At 43.3% G+C, this 11,600-nt stretch overlaps 1 protein-coding gene across 1 annotated transcript; it reads left to right on the top strand.

The window, feature by feature from the left end:
- Nucleotides 1-627: 627 nt before the first annotated feature.
- LOC147888911 (uncharacterized) lies at nucleotides 628-9,850 on the top strand. The gene is made up of 5 exons (XM_087392305.1): nucleotides 628-1,055; nucleotides 1,276-2,212; nucleotides 4,894-4,989; nucleotides 8,967-9,103; nucleotides 9,207-9,850. Exons 1-5 carry the CDS (start codon nucleotides 850-852, stop codon nucleotides 9,382-9,384), a joined length of 1,554 nt encoding a protein of 517 aa, XP_087248431.1. The 5' UTR covers nucleotides 628-849; the 3' UTR covers nucleotides 9,385-9,850.
- The last annotated feature ends 1,750 nt before the right edge of the window (nucleotides 9,851-11,600 follow it).

Genomic DNA, 11,600 nt, shown 5'->3' with positions numbered 1-11,600 from the left:
CGGGCACAAGCAATGTGTTCACACCATCTGCTTGGACACCATCTAAAAAGAAAGGGCACGTTCGATGAACGCCAAGGTCCAATAGGTAACAAGGGCTCGGACTGAGCGAGCAAGAAAAGATGACCGACCAAAGTAGAAAAGATGACCCCCGCCCAAGGACTGAGACAAGGAGAGAGGAAGATGGCGGAAGGCCTAGATGACGATGAAGAAAAGGAGTTTCTACACAACCACCCTGACTTGGTGCTGTAGTTTACGGGCAACGACTGGGGATTGAAGCCTCATCATCAAAATGTGAAAGATTCCCCAACAATGCATTCAGCCAGTCATATACAATGCAATATACTGTGCAGCTTTCATTTAAATTCCGACCACCCATGGTGTGAACTGCAAACACACGGGGGGCCATGATCCTGTGTGTGTTCTTTCTTCGACATGCGGGCAGGTAGTGTGAATGTGAAACCGGCAGTAGGTGGAAGGGTGTAAAGAGTGAGATGGGGATGTTTCACGTGCAAAAGCAATGGGAAAAGAAGCTCACGTGAGATGGCGATGTTTTCACGTGCATGGGAGAGGTCTAGTGACCAGGAGAGTGAGAGTAGAGAGTGAGTGAGTGAGTGAGAGTGGCTGTGATTGTGGTTGCGCAGTCGCTCTCTCATGCAAGCTGCCCATCGCCATAGCCACCTGCTTTTCCAACCACCGTCTTCCCGCTCGCTTCCATTAGCTCCAATCTTAGCTCGGACTCTTTTCAATCTTCAGTTTCCAAGCCTTCTTCCCTTCGTCATCCCACTCACTTCGTAGCTTTTCATTTTCCCTGCAATTTTGAGTAGTAACGGGACGTTGCATTGGACGACCATGCAACGAATCTTCCTATTGCTCTTCGGCGCCGCTCTTTGGAGCAGCTTACTCCAAGGGGCTGAGAGCTCCGTCCATCGGTATTCTGAGGGGCGGTTTACGGATACTGGGAACGCGTCTCTCTTTTTCGGTGGCAGCGAGGGAATGCGTGCATCAACCTCGGAAGGAAGTTTGCCGGGTGTTGGAAACGGAAGATCTTACATCCGGTGCGTTTCGTGGTTGCCAATTCATTGCCCGTACTTTGTTTCCGTACTACGTTTCAATCGTAGTATTTAAGCCACTACATTCACAACTTGAGTTCATCGGCGTAATGTGAATGCCATCCGTGCTTCTTACATCTAACAATATTCTGAAGAATGTGTTGTTGGCTTGATTAGAGTATCCGGGCTAAGACGTGATTGATGTTTCTCTCATTTGAGTAAGCAGGTTTGATTCTATCCAATTCCGACGGACAAAAGAGTCTGCTGCTCGGCAGTCCGGCGATCATTCCAACAGTGGCCTGATTCAGGCGATCATCTTCGAGGTCTCTGACAGAGATAAGATTGGAGCCGTGTCGTACGATGGGCGGGACCGCATTTGCTGCACTCCCGATCTAGCCAAGGAAGAGGGTTGTAAACAGGGCGAAGTAATTATACGGCAGTCAGCAGATGATGCAAATTGGCCTTTCGCAATACGCGTGCAGTTCAAAGGAGCTTCAGTTGAAGCTACCATGCCTCCGGAAAGCGTGAACATTAGCAAGACGGGGTTATACAACCTCTTATTTGTCTCGTGTGATCCGCAGCTAAATGGTCTGGTCATAGACGGGACTACGGTCTGGAAGAATCCCACGGGTTATTTGCCCGGACGAATGGCACCGCTTATGACCTTTTACGGTGTGATGTCTCTTGCGTATGTGGTTCTGGGCTTGGCATGGTTTTCTCAGAGCACAAGATTTTGGAAAGATCTGTTGCATTTGCAGAATTATCTCACAGCTATTATTGCTCTGGGCATGCTTGAGGTGACCCTTAGATATTTTGAATATGTCAACTTCAATGCGACTGGCCATCGGCCCATGGGTATCACTGTATGGGCAGAAACTTTTGGGGCAGTCAAGAAAACTTTGTCTCGTCTGCTTATTCTGGCGATGTCCATGGGTTATGGTGTTGTTCTGCCCATCCTGGGTGGACTTAGCTCGAAAGTCATCCTTCTGGGCGCCACATATTTTTTTGCAGCTGAAGTGCTGGACATTTTTGAAAATTTGGGAACAATCAATGATATTTCAGGGACAGCGAGACTTTTACTTGTTCTGCCAGTTGCAATCCTGGATGCTGTCATCATTCTGTGGACCTTTATGTCCTTGTCCAAGACCCTTGAGAAACTCCAGGTGAGATTCTCTCTCCGGAAGTCAAAGTGCCTACTTAAATCAATTATTATTCTGAAAAGCATACATTGGGGTCATGGGGAGAGAAGGTCAACGCAATATATAAATGGAATATTGTAGAAAAGCAGGGGGCTTTTTCATAAACCAATTTGGGTAGACCCCCTTTTATTTGGTTCCTGTCAATATTGTCTTAGTTGAGGAGGTCAAGTCTCAAAATTTGCCTTTTTAGTTTACAACACTTCTATAATAGAACTTATGAATCCCATCCAACAAGTAGCAGATTGAACTTTGATGCTTATACCATGGAGGATAATAAATAAAGCTGGACATTTTCCTAGATCTCGTCTGGATCTCATGCAGTAACAACTAAGAACCTCAGAAAAGTACCCAAAAGAAATCCTTCCTGAAGAATGGAATCACTGGCAAACATCTAGAAGTGCTATCTTGTTCTGAGCTAAGAGAAATAGAAATTTTTTTGAGAATGGTGAACAGTCCAGGGCTAAAAGCGTCACAATCCATTTTTGTAGGTTTCTAGTGCTGCAGTAGTTTTTTAGATGTTTCTAGTCAGAGCTGAACACTCCATTCCTTTTACCTCTAATAATTGTTATTCCCTTCAATGTTTATAGATACATGATTTCTTAGAAAAGGCCTTGTTTTCAATCTTATTACGGCCTGTTGGGATGTGTATGAAATCTTCGAAAACATCTGTGTCAAGTCTCATTATCCAATTTTCTTTGCCTTGGAGACAGCCCCACGTGCCATTGGATTTCAGAAGCAGGCTAATCTTTCATCTCCGGTGGACGTTCTGGCCTACATTGCCTCTGTAGACAGCTGATACATAATCAGCTTCATCAAGGTGGGTCTGGGAGACCCATTGACATTCTTCTTATCCATGTGCACAATCTAGATGACAGTTATTTCAGATAGTCACGTAAAGTGCGCTCTGGCGTACTTTTTTGTCTCTTTTACTCGGCAATCTTATAGGAGAGACATGCATTTCGGTTTCATCCATGATCCTAACCTGTTGTTGTAGGCCATGGCTTTCTAGGACACAGTGTATTAACCTTCTTTTGGATGGGATTAAAGTTAGTGTTTTTAATATCTGCGCCCCCAAAAATACAGGGGAAAGAACTCTAGTTTGGAAAGAGAGGTTGCTCTTGTGGGGCCCCATAGCTGATTCTAGGACCATTTGGCAGGGGACTTTAACATCATGGAATGGCCTATCGATATAAGAGGGGGAAGGGAAGGTGGCATTCACTCTCTTCTTGAGAGAGCTTCTTGATATGGTTTTATTTTCAATTCAGCAGCAGAAACTGTTGGACTGACGATGCCTTCATGCCCTCAGCATTTCTCCTATTTTCTTGGTCGAATAGAACGTCTTGGAGGCCTATCCATGCACGGATTACGGATTTTATGCGATCTCAACTTCCGACTACTATCCAGTAGTTCTCACCACCTTTGAACTTTACAATCCCTCTCATTCTGTCAGTGTCAGAATTCCATAAAGGCTCTTTATATAGAGGAGACTTGTTAGTGTCGCTTATACATATTTGGCATTCTTATTTGTAGGATGGCTTGTGTCCTCCTTATGCTTTGGCAACTGCTCTTCATCATATCAAGGAATAATACCACTACCTTGCTAGGAATAAGAGACAAGATGTTCTCAGGTCATGGAGCGCCTTGCTGTAGCAAGGACTCACTAGGTTTCAATTCTGGAGTCAAAGGCAGAATTATCTTCTCATGCTTCACACTTTGTGCAAAAATATCAAAATTATGGAGTGAACAATTTTGCAATGTGTCCACTCACAAGTTTTCCACGAGGATAAAGAAACAACATGGAGTAGGTTTTGTAGACTATTTTCCCTTTTTTTGAAGGTTTTTGAACTCTTGAGACTCCCTCAAATTTTTTGCGAAAACGTTTTAGAGCATCAAAAGACAATAGTTTGATAGCTAGATGGAATATGGTTTCACTTTCTTAGCCCTTAAGTGATATTTCAGTGCCCTTGAGCCTTGGCTAATGAGGACAATGAAAGTTGAGAGAGTTCAGTTACTAAAGTTGAAAGTGTGAACCGAGTTGATGTCACTCAAAGAAAAGACCATTATTAGAGGTACGTGAACTTTGAAAACAGATAAACTCCTTTCACTGTGTTATCGCTGAATCTCGTCTTTCCTCTTGCATCATATATTGAATTTGTGTCCTATATTGATTGAATTGAAATTTCGTCAACTTTGAAAGGTACAATTGTGCAGAATCTTAGAGTCTTGAGCCAGGGGCATCTTGACTAAGTCATTGTTTAGAAATCAAGTGGATTGAGAGAAGTTCGATGAATTTGCGGATAAAATATAAATCATGGGAGTGTGGGGTGCAATATCTGTGGCTCATTTGTTAGGGAATTGGGTACCTGTGCGACATCTGAGATACTTGACAATCTATGCATCCAAAAGAAAGCGAGCTTATATTGACCTCCACCATGTGGCCCTTGGTCTTATACATTGCATCCAAAAGAAAGCGAGCTTATTCATCTCTCCCGAGTGGCACAAGGAACAAATTTCTGTCTCCCTAAGAGAGAGAGAGAGAGAGAGAGAGAGAGAGAGAGAGTTGACAATAATTTAATATACACTGTAGGGGATAGTCAACTGTCATGATTACGTGTGGTCTCATCAGTTCTTGGTTCTTTGTGCAGGAAAAGCGAATGGTTGCAAAGTTAGACCTTTACAGGAAATTTACAAATATCTTGGCGGTGTCTGTGATTGTGTCAGTGGCTTGGATTGGCTACGAGGTACCCATCTTATTTTGTTTTTCTCTTTTAATCTCACAGGAAATTCACAAACACCCCGGTGGTGCTGCTTTAGACTCTAATGTATAGCCAGATGAATCCACCAAACGCCCAAGCTTAGCATGTCAAGGCAAACAAAGAATATGAATTAAAACCTCAATGTAGAGGAGGGGGCAGGGGCAGATTTGGAGATGGGGAGAGAATAGCAGAAGGAAGGGAGTAGAAGAGAGGAGAAGGGGAAGGAGAGAGGAAGAGAGAGAAGGATGAGGGGATAGAAGGATAGAGAGAGGGAGGAGAGAGAGAGTGTGAGCGTAGGCAGCAGGAAGCAGGAAGGAGGAGGGAGAGTAGATAGGATTAGATGTCACATCAAAAAGGTACCATACAAATCATAAGGGGCTGACTTATATAGTCCCCCTTCTTAATCCTATCTTACCACCAATTCCCCTTCTTTTTCCCCACCTATTTCCCACCTAATTCCCTGCTATTTCCCACCTTCATTACAGCCATCCCCGCCCTCAATTTTTTATATGGGGACTGTTAAATAGGTGCAGCAAACAGCAAATAATAATCAGCCCGGTAGGAGATAGGGGTTGTCCGGGACAATGCTCTCTGGCTGCCATGAGTTCTCATCCTCAGGAAGTCCCTGCCACTTGATAAGATACTCGGTGTAGACTTTGTTTCAGAGTACATGATCCCTGAAACCCATGATGCGCTCCGGAACATAGAGTATGTGGCCCTCCTCATCCATAGGTGGTAGCTTAGGAAGGACTTGGACATGCTGTCTGACATGTGGCTTCAGCAAGGACACATGGAAAACATTATGAATCCTGGAGGTCCTGGGTAGCTCCAACTGTAATGAAGGTGGGGAATAGCAGGGAATTAGGTGGGAAATAGGTGGGGAAAAGAAGGGAAATTGGTGGTAAGATAGGAGAAAGAAGGGGGACTATATAAGTGAGCCTCTGATGATTTGTATGGTACCTTTTCATGTGACATCTAATCCTATCTACTGTCCCTCCTCCTTCCTGCTTCGTGCTGCCTACGCTCACACTCTCTCTCTCCTCCCTCTCTCCATCTCTCTATTCCCTCATCCTTCACTCTCTTCCTCTCTCCTTCCCCTTCTCCTCTCTTCTCCTCCCTTCCTTCTGCTAATTCTCTCCCCATCTCCAAATCTGCCCCTTCCCCCTTCTCTACATTGGTATCAGAGCACCTTCCTAGGGCCCTGTTTGGAACTAGCTTCAACATCAAGTTGTCAATGCCAAATCCTGCCCAGCCTACTGAGACCATTGACATTAGCCTACAGCCTATGTGCGCTCTAGAGTGTTAGCATCAAGCCAGGTTGCAACGCAAATCTGTCAACAATCCTGTCAATGCCAAATCCTACCGTATGATGAACGTGAGCAAGAAGGGTAGAAAGCAGGACTAGCAACTTCGACTTGCTACCACCCCCTTCAAATCCAACCGGACGCCTTCAATTTGTTGACGACCATGGCAGAGAGAGAGATGGGGTCGGATCGAAGAGGCTACACTTGATGCCGCTTAGCCCTACATCGCTGCTTCTTTCCGGCCCGTCGTCCGGGCCCTCGCTCTGCTGCTGTCAACCCTTTGTCCGGGCCCTACGTCACCCATTGTTGCTGCTTGCGTCGCCACGCCCCGCCCGTTGCCGCCGCTTCCTGATTCCATCGCCCGCTCGTCGCCTTCGCTTCCCTATAGCCAAACCTTAGTGCCTTACATTAATTAATTTCTAGGTTAGGGTGACTGGGGTTTGGTTAGTTAGTTAGGTTAGGTTTAGGGTCAATTAGTTAGGCTTGGTTAGGTTAGTGCTAACTAAGGTTAAATGGTCAAGTTAGGTTACCTTAGGTCAATGTCCTAACTGTCCTAGGTGACTTTAAAAAAAGGGGAAAAAGTCCACTTTTCAACTTCTTTTTAGGGCCCTTTCACAGTCCGTTTGGAGCCATTTTGGCTCCGTTTCAAAGCTTCTTCGACGACCTTTCTTCTAAGCCTCTCCATCGAGATTTTCGTGTTTTCCACACACTATCTCAGGTGCTCATTACAGTAGGGTTTTGCATTCGAGCTCCTCTCTCCAGTGACGAAGGCTAGCACTAAAGGAGACAGCTAATAAAAAAGTAGTCCAAAATCTCTTCATTCAAGCTACAACTGCTTGTGAAGTCTAAACGATTTCATTTTAGTCTCTCCCAAACAAGCATCTAAATCTAGCTGATAGGGCAATGCACCATTTAAGATAGAAAGAATTATCGCAATACCAGCAGGCCGCAACTTGGACAAAAACTTCACAAGGTGAAATTTGCATGTCCACTAATACGGCACAACAGAAACAGGTAAAGAGCTAAGTAAAAATTGAGCGTAGTCATACCTCCCAATGAAGCCTATCAAACGTTTGAAAGCCAAGTAATTTGAAGCTTGTAAGAAGCAGCATGCAGCAAGAGGATAAATATTGCAGGAAGTATCAGCATGACTTATGGGAGTTTTGCTCAAAGAAATCACAAATGATACTTTATAGGCTATTGGCATATTGGCGCAAGCATCTAAGAAGCAGAAAAGAAAGAAAAAAGAGAAAATCAAATCAAATCAAATTGGTACCTCATAGCCAATCCAAGCCACTGAAACAATCATACACACAAGCCAAGGCAAGAGGCAAGAGTGAAGGCTTTGGATTTAATCGAAAATATGTAGACTTGTATTTGATCTTCTACCTGTCCTGCCAAGGCAAATACATCCTGTGATCTTTCATGGATGGCTCTGCATAAATCCACAGTAGGAGGCATTGTGATACCTCTTGTAGGGGGGCATAATATTATGCCTCTAGGTGGTCTTGATGCCTTACAGATCCTGTCAGAACTCCTCGGGAGCAAAAGAGCAATGATAATGCAGCATATTTAGTCGTTCTACATTCCAATGGTTTCACTAAATTTGACTTTCCAAAATATCTTTGCTTTGGCATTTTGGCATCAGGCTTTTAAATTCAAAGTCAAATCTTTCTAGAGTAGTTTTGGCTCAGTCTGCCATGCTCTGTTTCTTGTGGAAGTTGTTCATAATGAAAGAGATGGGTGACGATCCCCCTATTAGATGAAAACCATGAAACAGTGACCAACAAGAATGGAGAAAACAGGGGGAACCCGAGAGAAAGAAGATGGGGGAAGACAACATGTTGCAGGTTGTGTTCTATATGTTGACTAATAAGTCTTTCTGAAGTAAATGCATTCATGCATGGCCATACGATGATAGATATGGTGCATCTTGGTGTGCTTGTCCTATAAGCCTCAATAGACTCCCAGCAGCAGCTGCCAGCATCTTGCATTATTGATTTTTCACTGACATTACTGATTTTTCACTGCTGCATTATCTGCGTAGATACTGCTGGATGAAGGCAGCCGTGATATATCTTGCATGTCTCCCTCTTCAACATGAGCATGTCCTATAGGTTCCATGAGAGGACTGTAGGCCTCTTGTTTTCTGTGAAAGGGGATGGATAACGACTGCAATTCAAAATTATTGTGCAGGATTCATCATTGTTAGAATGGTGTCTCATTTTGCATCTTTGTCTGCCGACAACGTTGAGCAAAGAAGACAATAAATTAGATAGAGACAGTGGAAGGAGACCATGAGCTCAATGGAGGAAAAAGAAGCTGTGTCAAACCTTGGTAAAGATGGCTCATATTTGCGCTGTAAGGGGGGGGGGGGGGGGGGCGCGCGCATGTGTATGTGTGCGCGTGCACGCGCTTGTGTGTATAAAAAGTGAAATTTAGAGTCTCTACGGCAATCTTTCTTTGATTGTCTGCAAGCTCATCACATAGACCACACTGTCCTCTTGTCATATAATGAGATTTTCTCATTATGTAATATTGGACTCCTCATTCTGGGGACTCCATTTGTTAATATAGAATATCAACAATTTCACTATTTAAAAAATGTGTGTGTTCTTATAAACAGGCATACATTGACATTGGTGTCACTTTTTGCAGTTTTATCTCAAAGCCACAGATCCCTTCAGTGAACGATGGCAGAGTGCATGGACGTTTACAGCATTTTGGAATATCATTACCTTCTCATTGCTATGTGTGATATGTGCCCTTTGGGCCCCATCTCAGAATTCAACAAGGTGCGTCTCCTGTTTTGGCATGGGTTAGTTTCTAATCAGTTCTTATTACCAAGTGTGCACAGAGGACTTCTTATAGACTAATAAATGTATGCTTTGGAAATAGGTATGCTTATTCTGAAGACGCTGGAGAAAATTTTGATGATGAGGAGGTTCCTTTGAAGCCAAGTGTGACTACTGAGCCAGAGAAAAGTAGCTTGAAACCTGATAAGAGGGAAAGAAAGCCAATCAACACTGATGTGTTTAGCGTACATGATGACCTTGAGGAAAATAAGAGAGAGTAGGATTTCTAGAGTATTCATCTCAATCAGTCTCTTTTTTTTTCTTATCGCCTTGTTCGATGCCTGGAAAGGTGGTAATTCTTTACATTTTTGGTGGGGATTAGAAAATTTCTGGGATGCTGGTTTCAATAACCCCATTAGAATGTACAAAGAACCCTGGAGATACTGCAGGTGAACTTACCAGAAATAAACAGTTTGGAGAATGACCTTCTATATTCACAAAGTGGGGCTGGTACTGTATATATTCCATTCTCATGAGGTGTCAAATGGGGGATCTCCATTGACCTGAAAACACATATGACCTTTTTAATTTTGTGACCTTCGTGACAACGCATGCTGGTATGACTGTCAGCAAAAACTGCTCTTTTGTAATCAATCCAGCTTCTAAAGCTGACGGGCATGCAACATGAACCCTATGCCTACTCTTGTAAAACAATGTGTTTTATGGAAAATATTATAATGATTTGAGATTTATGGGCTTTTTATTTTTTTTATTTTGAGTTCTTTTACAAAACCTCCATGTTACCAATTTAAGAATAAAAGGGAGCTGGGGTTCTTGCTTCCAGATCTACATATGCCAAACACATAATAGGAGTCAGCCAGTTCTCATTTTGCTACTAAGGCTCTTCTTTTCTTCTTCTTTTTAGCTAGAAAATGGTATCAAGCAAAAGCAGCCAGAGAGTCACTCTAATTTGAAATCCTGATCCTCTAAAGACAAAGCCATATACATCTCCTCCCCTTCAGTTACTTCTCCCCCCACCTCTAGTTTCCATCGCCTTCCACTTTGCAAGCCCTCACCTCTCCTTGCTGACCTTAACCTTGTCCTCTGCTCCTTCTCCCTTTCTGAGTTCTGCTCGGTTCTCTTTGTCCCCTTCATCATTTGTTGCATATGGAGAGTGTATTTCCATATATTATTATCCCCTAAGAGATTTTTCCAAGTGATTTGTTACTTTCAAGCAATGAGCATCCTTCATTTGGGATGCTAATTACTCTGCACACCCTTAACTGTTTGTGTTAACGTTAAACGGGAGATCCTTCCATGTATATCGGCTCCCTCGAGAGTATTTTTCATACATCATTGTTAGTAGTGTGCAACACTAGATTTCAACCCCATCTTGTTGAACGATTTGAGGCTTCTCTACCCAACTTTCAACTTTTGTTGTACATTCTAACCCAGCAGATAATTGCTTGTGCATACTGTATAGCTTTTGAAGCATTATCCACCCTTCTACCTCCACTCTCTTTCCACCTCAAACCTCCCTTTCTACAGGCCTTTCTACAGGCAATTCACTATTTTTTCTCTCTTGGGGTGAGACATGCCTTAAGCTGCTAGGGTCTTCTTCTTCTTCTGTGGTGGATTGCCTCCTGCCAATCTCATCCTCGGTTTCTCGTACCAATCTCATCCTCAATTTGTCTTGCAAGAGAGGCTATGTCTTCGTAGTGCTATGGTAATGTAGCTGTCTTTTTTGGCCCCCTCTTGAGAAAAACCCCATTAATTACGGCAGGCAGCCTAGAGAAAAGTTTTGGTTTTCTAAGCCCTCCTTGAGCCATGTGTCATAAGAATATACGTTGATCTTCAAAAGATCTAATGGTGTGAATTGTGCTTTATTTTTGGATGTGTGAATTGCTTTTTCTTTCAAAAACAAAGAGTGAGAGAGACACGGGCTAAAAGACATGCTCTGTCGCAATGATTGAGTTTCTTATTCCTGGGGCATTGCCGTTTCTTCATCTCTACCCATTATGAGTAAGCTTCTTCTCGACTTTTTTTTTAGCTTGGTCTTCTTGGTGGTTTTTTGCCATAGTCGAACAAAGCATGCCAAGCTAATTCCCATCACAAAAGCTTAGCACGGTAGACTCTTCATCAGACCTAACCGAGGCCAACAACGATGGATGAGCAAGACTAGCCATCTCCAACAAAGACTCATGAATTACAAAGTTTCGTGCACATAATGATAAAGCAGCTTCACCTCCGACAAGCTTGTATGTGAAATTTCTTTCCGATAAGGAAATCATCACAATTGCAGCCTGCATCAAATTTCCTTCCGATGAGGACGAATCACAAAGAAGGAGCATACGGCATGAAAGAAAGACGCATAATTGGAGCCAGAAATCGTAACAATTGGAGCCTGGATTGAATTTCCTTCCGATGATCAGGAGATGCTAAGGGAGACGAATTACAAATTAAGGGGAAGCATAAGGCATGAGAGAAAGATGCATAA

The sequence above is a fragment of the Dipteris shenzhenensis genome, chromosome 21 (assembly GCF_047967505.1).
Source record: "Dipteris shenzhenensis isolate YYH24624 ecotype China chromosome 21, Dip_SZ_1.0, whole genome shotgun sequence".
Lineage (NCBI taxonomy): Eukaryota > Viridiplantae > Streptophyta > Polypodiopsida > Gleicheniales > Dipteridaceae > Dipteris > Dipteris shenzhenensis.
This window is presented reverse-complemented; position numbering and strand designations above follow the sequence as displayed.

Coding starts and splice junctions, on each gene's coding strand:
- LOC147888911 (XM_087392305.1), top strand. CDS start 850: ATGCAACGAATCTTCCTATTGCTCTTCGGCGCCGCTCTTTGGAGCAGC. Junction 1,056..1,275: donor AACGGAAGATCTTACATCCG/GTGCGTTTCGTG, acceptor TTGAGTAAGCAG/GTTTGATTCTATCCAATTCC. Junction 9,104..9,206: donor CCATCTCAGAATTCAACAAG/GTGCGTCTCCTG, acceptor CTTTGGAAATAG/GTATGCTTATTCTGAAGACG.